The sequence below is a fragment of the Fistularia commersonii genome, chromosome 25 (genome assembly GCF_037954325.1).
Source record: "Fistularia commersonii isolate RoL2024-O1a breed Wild chromosome 25, RoL_Fcom_v1.0, whole genome shotgun sequence".
In the NCBI taxonomy this organism is placed as follows: domain Eukaryota; kingdom Metazoa; phylum Chordata; class Actinopteri; order Syngnathiformes; family Fistulariidae; genus Fistularia; species Fistularia commersonii.
In genome coordinates, this window is record NC_141308.1 from 8,907,971 (window position 1) to 8,922,362 (window position 14,392).

General features: G+C 41.2%; 1 protein-coding gene and 1 pseudogene across 1 annotated transcript; one reads left to right on the forward strand and one right to left on the reverse strand.

Annotated features, from left to right (window-relative positions):
• The first annotated feature begins 497 nt into the window (after window positions 1–497).
• On the forward strand, window positions 498–1,884 carry LOC147219149 (neuromedin-U receptor 1 pseudogene; annotated as a pseudogene).
• A 4,565-nt stretch (window positions 1,885–6,449) lies between these two features.
• cpdp (CPD photolyase) lies at window positions 6,450–12,093 on the reverse strand. The gene is made up of 10 exons (XM_086172425.1): window positions 11,974–12,093; window positions 11,491–11,852; window positions 10,515–10,663; window positions 9,856–10,038; window positions 9,604–9,762; window positions 8,553–8,751; window positions 8,024–8,176; window positions 7,534–7,655; window positions 7,052–7,211; window positions 6,450–6,954 (listed from the first exon to the last, which is right to left on the reverse strand). Exons 1-10 carry the CDS (start codon window positions 11,994–11,996, stop codon window positions 6,806–6,808), a joined length of 1,659 nt encoding a protein of 552 aa, XP_086028551.1. The 5' UTR covers window positions 11,997–12,093; the 3' UTR covers window positions 6,450–6,805.
• Between the last annotated feature and the right edge of the window lie 2,299 nt (window positions 12,094–14,392).

Consider the following 14,392-nt stretch of genomic DNA (forward strand, 5'->3'; position numbering starts at 1 on the left):
TTATCAATGGGTACCATGACTTGAATGTGTAAGAATTGCAGGGAGTTACTTTTTTTTTGGATGCTGCCAATAATTTCCCGCCGTGGCCGAATCAAGAGCCCCGGAGAGTGAATCCATGAGGAGAGGTGCACCTTTCAGCTGCTTCAGTCTCACACAATTTACTTGTCACATCTGACATGTAGGATTTGTGACTCAGTCTCCTCATGCTACAATGACACGCTATAAATTTCTTGAAGACCAATGTGGCATTACGCGTAAGGTAATACGATTACCAATTATACTTTAAACCTCATGGCCAGCTTAGCAGCACTCTTCACAACCAGCACATCAGACTGAAATTGTAAATCCTATGGAATCCTGCAGCTTCAAAATGTAACATTTTTCCCTTTTGATGTCCTTATTAGGTGAAGAGTATCCCGATCCTTCGTGCCAACATGCTGAGACAAAATTGCTCCCTTGCAGTTCTTTCCACGACCAATGCGACGATTTTTAATGACATGGGTTGCCCCGAGGCAGCTGTGATTTGCGGGATGAATATCTCCTGGGTTCTGGAGAAAGCCGACGATCAGGACGTGGCTGAACTGTGCCAGAGTGAAGAGGAGTATTTGAGCATGCACCTGGGGCCGCAGACGTCACACGTCTTTCTTCCAGTGTGCATTATCTACCTGACCATCTTCTTGGTGGGCGTCCTGGGCAACTCCCTCACTTGTGCCGTCATTTTGCACTACAAGGTTATGCACACGCCCACCAACTACTATCTCCTGAGCCTGGCAGTGTCCGACCTGCTGGTGTTGTTGCTAGGCATGCCGCTGGAGCTCTATGAGATGCGGCAGAACTACCCCTTCCTGCTCGGGAAGGGCGGCTGCTACTTCAAAACCTTCCTGTTTGAGACGGTTTGCTTCGCTTCGATCCTGAACGTGACGGCGCTCAGCATGGAGCGCTACATTGCGGTGGTGCACCCCCTCAAAGTCAAATCCATAGTCACGCGTGCGCACATCAAGAAAGTAATCTTCATGTTATGGATGCTGTCGATGCTGTGTGCCGTACCCAACACCGTTGTTCACGGGGTTGAGGAGCTGCCTTCAAAATTTGGGCGAAACTTCCCTCAATCTGCAATTTGCCGTAAGTATCGAGCTGTATAGAAGTGCAGAATGCCAATGTAGGTTTGCAGTTGCATGTCCATAGTTTATGAGCGTATCTTCTCATGCATTTCAAAGCTATCCATTTTTTTGCTGCATCTTAACCCACAGATGTTGTCTGGCCCAAATGGATCTACAACCTGATAATTCTGATTTCTACTCTGGCCTTCTTCCTCCTGCCGATGCTGACAATCAGCATTCTGTACCTGCGCATTGGCTTGCAGCTACACAAGAACAAGATAGTGAGCCAGATGGATAACAGAGGCAGTTATTCCCCCAAAGATCTCACCAGGTCCCGCAAGCATAGACTGAGCCAACGCAACCTGCAAGTGACCAAAATGTTGTGTGAGTGTCATTTAAAATCAGTTCATCATCAGGTTTGTTTTTGTACGTGCTCGGTTTATTTGAGATTTTGGTTAAAATCTAACTAATCTCTTCCTGACCAGGCGTGCTAGTGGTCTTGTTCGGCCTTTGCTGGGCTCCCTTCCATGTGGACCGCCTGATGTGGAGCTACATGGACACTTCATCCGTGCATCACCTGCAGCTCTTTGAGCATATCCACATCATCTCTGGAGTCTGCTTCTACCTGAGCTCCGTCATCAACCCTATCCTCTACAACCTCATGTCCTCAAGGTTTAGGGAAATGTTTCGCCACGTTACCTGTCACAATAGCATCTGGCACAAAACCACCAACTCAGAAAGGACCCTACATGAGAAATCACTCAGCAGTAAAGGCTGGACATGAAAGTTTGACAAACCAAGTTTAAATACACTGGAAACAGGTGGATGCAAACAAAAAAATAAGGTGAATGATTTTTTTTTTTTTCTAGAAGGATCATTGAATTATTTTATAAAATTGAAAAACGATTATGCCATTGCTTTGTCTGTTGGAGATAGTGCAAAGTCTTTGTGATGAGTTCGTATTTTGTAATATCCAGCTAGAGGACGGAAAGAGTTAATCCCACTTAAGAGAATAATTTAAGCAACCTTTGAATTCTTGAGTTCTTACATGCGAACATAGACCTTACGCACCGAATAGGCTTCAGATGCAGCCACATTAGCAGCTGTGAGGTCACAGTCTGTACTTACATAGAAATTATCATACAAATGACAGGGGCATTTCAGCACATGGCAATTCTAACCCATTAACTGTCTCGAAGGAAGGCCATTTCTATTTGGGCACACGGCGAATGTACTCATTGCATGTTGTGTGAAATATGATGGATTAGATTTCCAGCCTTTCCCCTTTACTGCCATGCGGCTTCCCTTGGCAACAGTAGCATGCTGTCAGAGCCAAGAGTGAATTTATATCAGCTCGGTTGTAAAATATGTTATTTTTTCATCCCAACAGACAGAATTAAAATCGGATGCAAACGCGAGGAAGGCATATAAACAGCTTGTTTGCAAAATTTCTAACCCGTAACTGAACGTGCCTTACTCCTACTTCCATTATATTCTGAAATAGTTGCTGAATTATTAATTCATAATGAAATAATAGCTCCATTGTGATATAAATTGACTGGATTTAGATTACCCAAGATTCCCTTAACGAACACTGCCACACGTGAATATTTATCAGCTCATTTTTAATGCTCTGAAAAAAAGAAAGTGCTCCTCTATTATTTAATGAAAGCATGTATGTTTACTGTTTTTCCCCAAGAAATAGTGTTGTGACTCTATATGGTCTGCTTGTGAACATCAGTGCTGCTAGTAAGATATTATTATTATTGTTATTATTATTATTATCATTATTATTATTATTATTTGTTCATTGCTATAACTCTGACAGATATGCAGTCATAAGTCTCTGAAGTTGTTTTTGTGTTCAATGTGCAACCGGCTCTGGGACTTAAAATTTCTTTCATGTAAACATCACAGCTAAAATACTTGCAAAACAACCGAATTGAATGCAAAGAATCCAAGAGCCACACCAGTGTTTTTTTCTTTGCGTCTTTGGGTGAGAACAAACAGATTGAATTATGAGGGACGGAGAAGGAAGGGAAGCACAAGGGGAAAATATGATGTCACCAGGTCAATAATTTGGAGTAAATGAATAATTGAAATAGTAAATGAAACGGAGGGGGAAGAGAAGACAAGGATGAGCTGGAAATATACAAATCTGTTGATGCAGTGCTATCACTGGGCCCCACCAGCACTAATGAATGGCAATCTACATATATATTACATCATCATAACAGAATACCATGTTTAGCCGCCCGCTCTGTAAATGAATTCATTTACATGGTTGCATCCAAAACGTGGTTCTTATCAACATCCATGGCTTTGTGAACAATCAAAGTGTTTTGTGACTCCACATACACCAGCCTTTGGCAAACACCAGTTTTACTATTCATTGTAAATTACTATCATCATCTGACAGTGATTATGAGCGTCGTAATTCTCGATAACCGAGACAAAACCTGTTTTTTCACGCTAAGAAGGGTTCACCCTTTGATACGAGGTGACCTATCAAAATCAAACGAGAAATGTAAATGTTATCCCCGTTTACCCGCCAGGCATGCCCTTTCCTCTACGAACGTGACGCTGATGTATTGCAAAGATGATTCAAAGCAGTTGGTGCAGCATTTAGCGTACGGTGTGTATTGTATGCCTGTCTGGCCAACAGAAGCAGACATGGAGAAAAAAGCTATAAGATTGAGTATTTGTCACGGATGGACAAATGCATAACGATTCAGTGCGAATTTTCACACGACAGCGTGAATGTTTTTGCAAACACTTTTATCTCTCGCAATGTCATTATATGGTAACATCGCGGTAATCCGAGGCCCCTGGTTTCCCCCACAGACATTTAAAACAACAGAATGGTTCCTAAAAACTCAACTGACTTGATTAACTGAGCAAAGCCTTTACTTTGTTTTGATTTCAAAATGTTCCTGTCCCCTAAACATCAACATTATCTATTATCAAAGGTGTAGAAAATGTAATTTTGATGCGGCAGTGGCCCAGTGAATCGCTGTTTAGCTCTGTTGACTCTTGTTTATATGCTTCGCTTGTTCTGCTTGTACTGTCCTTGAAAAGAGATGCTGTGAAGGTTAAATAGGAAAGCTAACATGAGGTGGAAAAGGCACTGGCCTCTCATCTGCAGTGGACTCTGCCGCCTCCTCCCTCTGTAACCCTGAGCAGAATAAGTCGGGAGGTGCAGAGAATGAAGGGCTGAACTAACAGTAATAAGCCACAACAGCAATGCATGATCACAGATCCCAGGCAGATGTCGGACTATGAGGGATTGCTTGTAAATACGAGGCCATATCTTCTGAATTATAATGTAAAAAACACCTTTTTGAAGTAATTTTCCCCTTTCCCACATGTAAATTACATTGACTGATCAATATTTAAATGTCATGGTTGTGATATTATTCAGACAGGCACTTGGCACAATAAGCTCAGAATTACGGTGAATGTCATTCTGAGCAAAAAGTAATTAAGGGGGTTTTAAATATCACAGATGAAAGGGTAAAGCGGTATCAAAAAGCACGTTGATTAAGCACCGCCACTCCATGTCCGCCTTCATCTTCTCCTTGTCTCACTTGTCTCCGGACAGATTATTTGTCAAAGGCACAGCAGCTGCGCGTTTAAGTGTTCTTTTCCGGTAAAAACTCAAACACCAGGATGTGGGGAGGTGAAACGACCTTGGGAGAGTAAAAGAAAGTCACAGTTGTCACATCTCATCTGTGGATGCCGTTATCGGTCATGCTGACGGGCTCTCGTCTTCTTTGTCCACCTGTTCTTGTCACACTGAAATGTTTCATCAACGACAAATTGTTACTATTCATGTGCCACATCATCATTGCGTTCATATTTATATTCTGAAAACGGTGGTTTCACTCTGCCCGGTGATCCCAGACCCCTCTGATACCCAGCCCTGGAATAATGAGGCCAGTACAGACACATAATGCAAAGCAGGGGAGTTAAACCTATAAGGATTTTGAGGTTGCTTTCTTGGATGTTCCCCGATGCGAGTTATCAATTCGATTTTTGGGCGATTTCTTGCTGTTTTTTTTCATAGATCGCATTTGTTATATTTCAGGTGAATTTGATGATATTAAGATCAAGCTGGAGGTGGCGGCATGTGGTTCAGTACTGTATAAGTCTTGCAAGAAGCTTTGCTTGTTAATTCTTATATTTACTTGCATATGTAAAAAAAAATAATAACATTGTCCCCTCAGTGATAACCTGCGTTATTTATGGACTGAAAAAAGGTTTACTGAATTATGTGCTTGACCTTTAACTTATAAAGACTTCAAATCGCATTCTCTTGTATTTTCTTTCACGATATCATCGGATTGTACAACGTTGTCATCGCCACGACCAGACTTATGAGAAAATGCATCGGTTAAACATCAGATACGTGCAGCAGCGACCATTCGGTGACACTAAGATGTTTGCTCGTTTTCAGGCAGTTTATGGGGCAGCAAGGAGCTAATATTTATTAGCGCGTGACTGAATCTTATCAGGAGATTTGAAGCAAGAAATTATAATTTAATCCAACACAAATATAATTAAAATATCTTCAGACCACATCAGGACAAGCATATTCTTGTCAAATGTGGTCTATGTGGAACATGTTTCTGCAACAGCTTATATTATGGTGAGGTTTAAATGCTGTAATTTGTTAGGTCTTTTTTGTGTGTGCGTGTGTGTGTGTGTTATTTCCTGAAAGGGTTGTTTTCATCTATTATTGAGGTTGCAGTTAATTAGTTTTTTTTTCTCTCTTAAGTTAATTACATCAGCGTTCACTAACTACATTTGCAGCTGCAATGTAACTCTCTTTGCAAACGTAATACGGTACCCATTAGGGCTGGTGAAATGGAAAAATGAGTGTCATGACATTCAGACGCTTCCTTTTGTTATACACATAAATAATGACGTCTGCTTTAGTATGGTAAACACGAATTCAGAGATAACAAACAGTGATTAGTTTTATATTCAGCACTGCATTGAGAGGTTTGATAAGTCTATGATCTATCCTCGAAAAGTATTTTGTTCCTGATATTAATTTTTTTTTTTAAAGTCATTTTTCCGGTAAAATAGATTTATGTTAATTTTCAGGAAAATCATATTTGAGTTATTTTATCTTTTTAAGAATAGTACTTTTAAAGTCATTGCAAATCCACATTTCTATTGATTCCCCAGCCTTAGCTGTTAATCTGTTTTTCAAATTAGTGTTAAAAAATAAAAAAGTTAGCAATGAACCGTTGAGAAACACAACACTGCATGATAAGTTAATATATAAATATAATCAAGCAATATATTACTGAAGGGGGATTAATCAAAGTGGTAGGTTTTGTGCAATAGTCTTTATTGCATTAAGTTCAGAAATCTGACGGAGTTTGAAAGAATCAGGTTAAATTGATAAGAGGATTTATCAGATCCTAGACAAACTGTTTACCATACATGTAAAGAAGCACAGTGGATATTCCGGTGCAGGCCTGCAAAGGATTGTATAAATGATGTTGTTTATGTTTAGCACCAATAAACAGCTCAATCCAACAACATTACAAATCTGAATCAAGAGATCCAACCCGAGTAAAGATTCCCGACAGCGGCAAAGACCAGAAAGCTGTGCTCCAAAGGCTCCCTGAGGTGTTGCTGCAGGAGAACAAAGTTCTCAGAGGCTTCTGTCATCCATCTGAACATCACCTTCTTCAAAGGTTTTTTGGACAGTACTCCCTCTCGAAGCGAGCCACATCGAACTTCCGGAGGCAGCCTTTGTAGTTCATGTAACGGATCTTTCCAAAAACGGGTCTCTCCGCCCAGCCCTGGTCATGGATCCCACAGATGGACCACATGCAGCCTGGAAAGGAGGGCAAGCACAGAGGAGACGGCGTGAATTTGGGGGGGGGGGCTGCACGCACCGGCGCCAGACATGCGAGGACGGGTCTGTTCCTCACCCACGAAGCCATTGGGGTCCTGGCCGTCCAGCTCGTAGCGGTCGTTCAGGCACAAGGCGATTGAGAGCGCCTCCTCGGGAGAAGACGTCCACTCCAGAATCTTTTTGGCCCAGTACATCCGCAGGAAGCCGTGCATCTTCCCTTCAGTGACCATCTGATACTAATGAAGCAATGCGACACACGACAGAGGAAAGGATTAATGATGATTATTATTAAATGAATCTATTTGCACAGCTGCACCTGACAAATATTCTCCATTGCTATTAATCTGTCACATTTGTTAACTGAGAATAGTGAAACACATTGATCACATCTCCTTAAGCCCAACGCAGTACGCTCAAAAGTCCGACATCGAAGAGAATATTCACATTGAGCTGGGACATTATGGCCTTTTCCTTTCTTGAGCTTTGACTCCTCGGGACTAAAAAAATCACCAGTCAAGGAAGGGAAGAGCAGGAGTTGTTTCAGACTGAATGAGATACCTGAGCTGCGTTCCACAGCTTGTCGTGGGTTTTGGATTTCTCCAGCTGCTCTCTGGTGTAAAGATACGGCCTCTTGTCTTTGGCGTGATCTTTCAGGGTCTTCTTCGCCCAATCGTAAGCACCTGAGCAACACACACAGCTAATCATTCCAGCGCCGCTTACGCCGTTAATTCGAATGTTATGTTAGTCTGTGAGGAGATGCCCCGTGTGAGCGATGACAGCATTAGGATTTTGCAGGTGATGCAAAACACCCAAATCAAATCAGCTCGCCGGTGTGACAGACAGTCCTGAACTTTTAGATGTTTTCACCGGGGCAAACTAATAAAACAGCACTCTGAGCATGCAGGCAGTTAAAAAAACTGAGGCCCATGTATCAAAAACCAAACACAAATGACCCGCTTAGAAGTATAAGTGCAATTATCAGCGAGAAGTGAGAAGGTTGTGTCCCCCCAACACCCGTTTATTACGGCGACTCAATGACTCAACCGACCCTCCACGCTGTCGTATTTCTTGTTGTAGAAGCAGAAGTTGTCGGTCAGCTCTCGACGCACTACCAGCTCTTCGATGAAGGCGGAGACGCTTTCGCCTGCTTTCTTCCCACTCTTCTGAACTTGCAGCGCCACACGCTGGGCGGAAATGTGGCCTGACGTGAGGGAAAAGCAGGCAGTTGAGGAGGAGAAAACAAGAGGCGGTAGATGCTGAGTGTAGAAAATATACTGCCGCATCTGCAGTTTATTACATCTTTTTTTTCCAGCAGCAAATGATGTCTCCAAAGGAAATATTTGTAATATCTATTTATCTCAAAAGAAAATGTTTTGTTATTCTCATTCTCTTTTATTGCGACCAAACAGGATTGTGAATCAAAAAGACTATTAATATAAAAGACCTCCCATAAATATTGTGAGCTCAGCCCCGTCCGTATGATCACACAGGATATATCACTGCAATCACGAGCCTGTCTGTGTGTGTGTGTGTGTGTGTGTGTGTGTGTGTGCCGCGTTCGCTTTCTAGCTGCTCACCGAAGCGGATCCAAGGGGAGAGCTGGCTGAGGGCCGGGGCGTTGGGGTCGTTACGTTGAGCCCCGAACAGTTTGAGCCGCACGTCGATGAAGGACTCCAGCATGGCCAAGCCCGCCTCTGTGCCCGGCTTCGCCCACTCCGGCTCGCCTACTGTTTGGTCAACATCCAGCGAGGCCAGGGTTTCTTCCCAGTTGACAGGCTGGAAGATTTTTTTATTTTTAAAACAATCTGTTTAACATCTGGCAAGACACTAGAAGTGCAGAAAAACAAGAGGCGGAGTGTTCAACGTCAGTGCACACCCTGCAGCTCCAATATTGGAAAATGGAAAGTGGATAAGAACCTCCAGATTGCTGAATGGATATAGTCTTTTCATTCTGCAATCAATAAAAAAAATAATGCTCGGAGGAAGCAGATGAAGGTTGAAACCTCACAGTTTATTGCAGCAATCTGACTTCCAACTACCAAATGACCTCACTGGCAGATGTCAATGTTCCGGCTACTTAAACGTCTTGGGGGAAACTTCCAGGGCAACAAAAATGGATATAGTGTAGATGTGATGTCTTGAGTTATTCTGACATCCTTAATGTTGGAAGAAAACAAATATTGTGGGGGCGCCAGCGTATTGACAGGTAAGGGCTCATTGAGCTCAAAGCTATATTTGGATAAGGACAAGGCTTCTGACCATCATCTACATTCATTTCGTGCAGAATTCTGTATGTTTCAAGGAGCAATGTGTAGCCAAACATAGCAGTTCCACTGGAGGTCATTGGGAGCAGTGTTGTACATTTTGCTCAAGTGCGCGAGCGAAGGGAATAGAGAAGAAGAGCACAAATGCCATTGATTGCCATTAATGGCAGCATAAACTACCTCTTTTTGTCTCCTGTTTCTGAAACAGAACATGGAATTTGGGGGACAACTCAGCACTGCCCTCTAGTAGATGCATGGCGATGTTAAGTACGCATGGGGTTTGAAATGGGCATGTCCGCTTACGAATGTGATGTGAGCATGAATGAGCCCTAGTGAAACACAGTCCGATGGCGTTCTCACGTACCTTGGCTGTTCTCGTGGCCGTGTGGGGGTGTGTCTCCACGGGGGGAATATCAGTGAGAAACTCCGGTAAAAGTTTGGTGATTTTCCCCCGGATTGTTCTGGCGCCGTACTCAAGCTTAGGTGATGCTACCCAGCAGGGGACGACATTATGGGCATCAACCTGTCAGACCAAAAGAGGGTTTCAATAAGTACGAAAGGTACCGTTATTCAATGAGAAAGGCATTTATTGTTAAGGCTTTCAGTGGTGCTTTACCTGGATGAGGGGAATGTCCTCCGGGAGCTTCTTCTGCACTTCCTCCAGCCACTGCAACGGCTCCCGGAGAGGGGAGAAGTCTGTCACCACAGCCCCGAGGTTGTGTTCAGACACAAAGCCGGGCAGGATGTTCCCAGCTGGGCCGTGCAGCAAGTGGAACTGGATGTCTAAGACATTGCATTCCTGTATTGTATTTTTTTTTTTTAATTAAAAAAAAAAAAAGTTAGTGAGTCACCTAATATCCGATTGAAAACAGGCAGGAATTGTGTGATTATTATCATCATTCGTTTGCAATTTTACACTTTATTTTAAGAGTAATTTACACACATTTGCTCAGATAATTCCGAAAAATTGAGAAAATTTAAATATAACTTATACTATTAATATTATTTTATTCATATTTAAAGTTTATTATATTATATAATTTATGTAATCTGCAATAACGGTCAATACATTCCGAAGTTACTTCTTCATTTTACTAATAATGGCTTCAAAAGGCCACTGAAATCATATACAATCTCTTGGACTGTGTCGATTTCACCATTACTGAGGAGGTTATAATAAGACATCTAATTAGAGCTTAATGTCTGTCACTAGAAGTGAATGGGTGACCTTTTCCTGGCAGTAAACCCATAAAAAAAAAAACATGACACCAGTACCTTTTCCACTTCTTCCAGACCCTTCAGCAGGAAGCTGTAATGTCTCAGGGTGGACAGTTCAGATTTTGGGACGAACAGGCAGGCGCAGACGTGCAGGGGCAGGTTCTCCTGCAGGGCGAGCCGCTGAGCGTGGATCAGAGCCCAGTTGTCTAATAATCACACAGACAAAACATGTTGCCAACTAAGAGCGACACCTCATTGTAGGATTTACAGTAGGCTGGGCCTTTGGACAACAATCATATTCAAATGACTACTCTTGAAAGATATATTTTCACCTTCTGACATAAATAAGAATAAGAACAACTTTATTTATCCCGAAGGATATTGTTGTGCCAGAGTTTCAAGAAAAACATAACAATAATAGATAATAATAGGAAGGAGAGAGAATAAGAAATACAAATAAATATAAAGTGTCAAAGTTAAGGCTATAAAGTGTTTTAAGGTCTTAAAAAGTACAAAGAGTTGAATATTCCCTTCGGCTAAAGGAAGAGGAATTAAAAATGATGAGGCACAGGAACATTGTGATGTCCCGTTCATGATGAATAGCCTTCCCCTTATATTATCATGTTTTGTCTTTTTTTAAAGACAGCATTTAAAAACACGTGTCATTAGGCTTTTAAATACAGTCAAGCCCCGACATTGCGCTTGATACTTTGTTTTAATGTTCATATCATCTTTCATTTAGTTATTTGATAACTCAACCAAACTCGGGCTGCAATCCAGATAAATTGTTATGCATTTTCAAATGAATTTATTTTTTTGTTGTTGTTATTTAATTTGTTGCTTTTTTGAGATTTTCATACTAGCAACTGGTTCATTCATTCCCTTATACTGAAATTGTCAATGAGCTTTGTGGAAACTGAAATTACTGAGATATATTTTTTCAATTTTTTTTACAGAATTGATGCCTTCCAATTTTCAATATAAATAAGACCTTCTACAAACATCAGTTAACATTTCCATACTGGAGTGTTACCTTGTACTCTGTGGTCTCTGGTCATCCAGTAAAGGACACCCTGGGAACCCTGCTTCACTTTTTCAGTATCAGATATGAAACGAAAGCGCCTGTTATTCAACTCCATCTCCTTGTTTTCCTCCCTCTGCTCCTTCAGGACTTCCTGCAACCAGCCGGGAGGCTTTTCCTCCTTCCCGGGAGCCACTTTCTGCTGCTTGGCGCCGGGCTCGCTGCGGCCGGAGGTTGTTGCCTTGCGTTTCTTTCCAGACATTACGGTTTTACCGGTGTGCAGCCGAGACGAGCAAAAGAAAAGATACCCGGGTTCTTTGTTTAAGTTGTTGAGTAACTTAACCAGGAAATTCGGTGCGGATGAAAGTGAAAAGCTGCAAGAAAACAAGAGAAATAAGAGTGGGGGTTACCATTAAACAGAAACGTCCACAGACTGGGGGAGGGAGAAACATGCTGCATATCAATAAGAAAACACTACTTTGGATGTGAACTTACCTCTTCTGGGTGCAAAGAAACATGCACGGAACAAAAACTACACTCGAAAGTCTAGTCAGAGAAGAAAGGAGAAGCAATGAGCTTCAGCTGCGTGGACGGAGATGCACGTTTTTGCTTTACACAAGCAGTTACGTGATCAATGCGCTGCTAAGGTTTTGTAACTGCGGCCGCGTCCCGTTTAGTTGCGCCTCCTTTCCTCGCACCCTCGACCGAGGGAGGAGCCGCAGATTCCAGCGAAGGAGGATATTGAAATAATATGCTTTATCAGTCATTTAGTAGGATCTATCCGGGGAAAACTCACAGTGGGATAATTTCATCAGTACTATACGTGATGACATTTTGTTTGTTGCTATATTTATGCCAGGGGTGGGCAATTATTTTGGTTGGTAGGCCACATTTTTATTTAATTTTTATGCGCAGGCCAACAGGTATCATGTAAACTGAACAAAATGATAATTGCAATTGAAATATTTAAAATTTTTGGCATTTGATTACAACCTTAAAATCATTAATGATCATGGAAATGTACAGACATCATTTTGTACATAATCATGCATACAAAATTAAACAAAAGGAAAAAATAAGGAGCTTCTAAATTCAATTTTGATTGAAAATACTTATCAAGATATTCAAAGAAAATAGTTTTGCGGGCCAGATAAAAAAAAAAATTTAAAAAAAGCAAAATGGGCCGGATGTGGCCCACCGGACATTAAATGCCCAGGTCTAATCTATGCCCTTCTTCGTTTATTCACAGCATTATTTCTTGCAAGTTATTTTAATAAGACTTGTCTATTTTAGAAGCTGTCTGTGTGCTTTTTCAATTTTCCTGATTAAAAGCAAGATTGCTGAACGTTGTGAATGGTGCATTCAGTGCACAGAAAGTGGAGGGTAAATGCCTTCAAGTTCTCAAAGGCCCAATTGTTGGCCCTTTCACTGGACAGGAATTTTAGGACCATCACTTTTTACCAGCAAACACAATGATTGTGAAACATCCTGGATGTGCACACAATAAGAGCCCTGCAGAAATGATGAAGATTGCCTGGATGGTGATAGGAAGTGGGGTTATTTGTCCCTATTGTACCGCCTGAAAAAAGCAGTGGTCAGACTGGCCAGCTAGCTTCCTGTCACATGTTTAAATGATGATATATTATTATCTTTAGGTATATTTTGGATCCCACAATTGTTTTAAGATCTCCCTCTAGCCAACATACATTATATCACTCAATGAACAGCCACACCAAATCTCATCACCAAAGCACCCAAGGGCATATTTCTTTGTGATTCTTAATGCCGAAAAATGTATCTCTGACAGTTAAGCTATTATTTATTGGATTATTAGAATATTGTGTACCATGTGATCTATACTCTATTTTACTCGCTCTAGTTAGATATACTGATCCGGGGTCATTTTGCTGCACAGTTCAGCACTTTGAATCATCGTGTTCATGTTTATAATCGGATTGCAGGACACACTGGGGAAGACACTTTCTTTTTGCATTACCTCTTACACTCATCACCCTAGCATGTACAGAATATACTGCACACTATGAGTGTGTTGTTTATCCATTATAGGCCATTGCAGTTTCTGGCATTTTGTGTTTTTTTATGTCCATGTATATTATGATAATTTATTGCTTTGTGTTGCACTTTTGCCCAAAACCAATTTTCCTTTTGGACAATAAATGCTTACCTCTTTGTGCAGCAACATATTAAGATAGACTGCAATATTGTAATGAAATGCCAAAGATATTATGTGGAAATCTTTGTCCTGAACCAAATATATGAGCCCTCCATGCTGCGTAGAAAAGAAAGCCACTAACAAAATCTTTTATTTAGTTTTTATTTTCCAATTCAAAGTCACATGTACAACCCCCTCCCATTCATTTTCTCTGCATTCTGTCCCAAACCATTCACTGTCTAATTTTAGTCAGATTGGTTTCCTTTATTTTGGCTCTAACAACTGGAAATGTGTCCATGAGGTGATGTGAATTTTCAGGCAGGAGCACAGCCCCAGTGAAAGGCCAGCCATGGACCAAGTCAGGTCCCAGTCTAAGCTTCAGCACCTGATGTCTAAAACTCTATAAGACTTAAGCTTTTTCAAAGTATAGTATATACTTGTGTATACTATGGAGTGTAAAACCTAAGTTTTTCACAGTGAAACATCCTTTTTTCATTGTGAAAAGGTGTGGGTATGTAAAGCCATGGGACATGCATTCTCAAGTAGTATGAGCCTTGGTTCAAATACCTTTTTTATCTTTTTTTTTACTTTCAGATAAATTTTATTGGTGTCATTGTTGTCCCTTTTTTTCAGTTTACCTGTTCACCCCAACAGACCAATATGCTTGGGTTAGATAATTGTATAATCAGGTCTTTACAGTGCATGAATATATAATTATGCCTTTTACTTCACCTGATTATA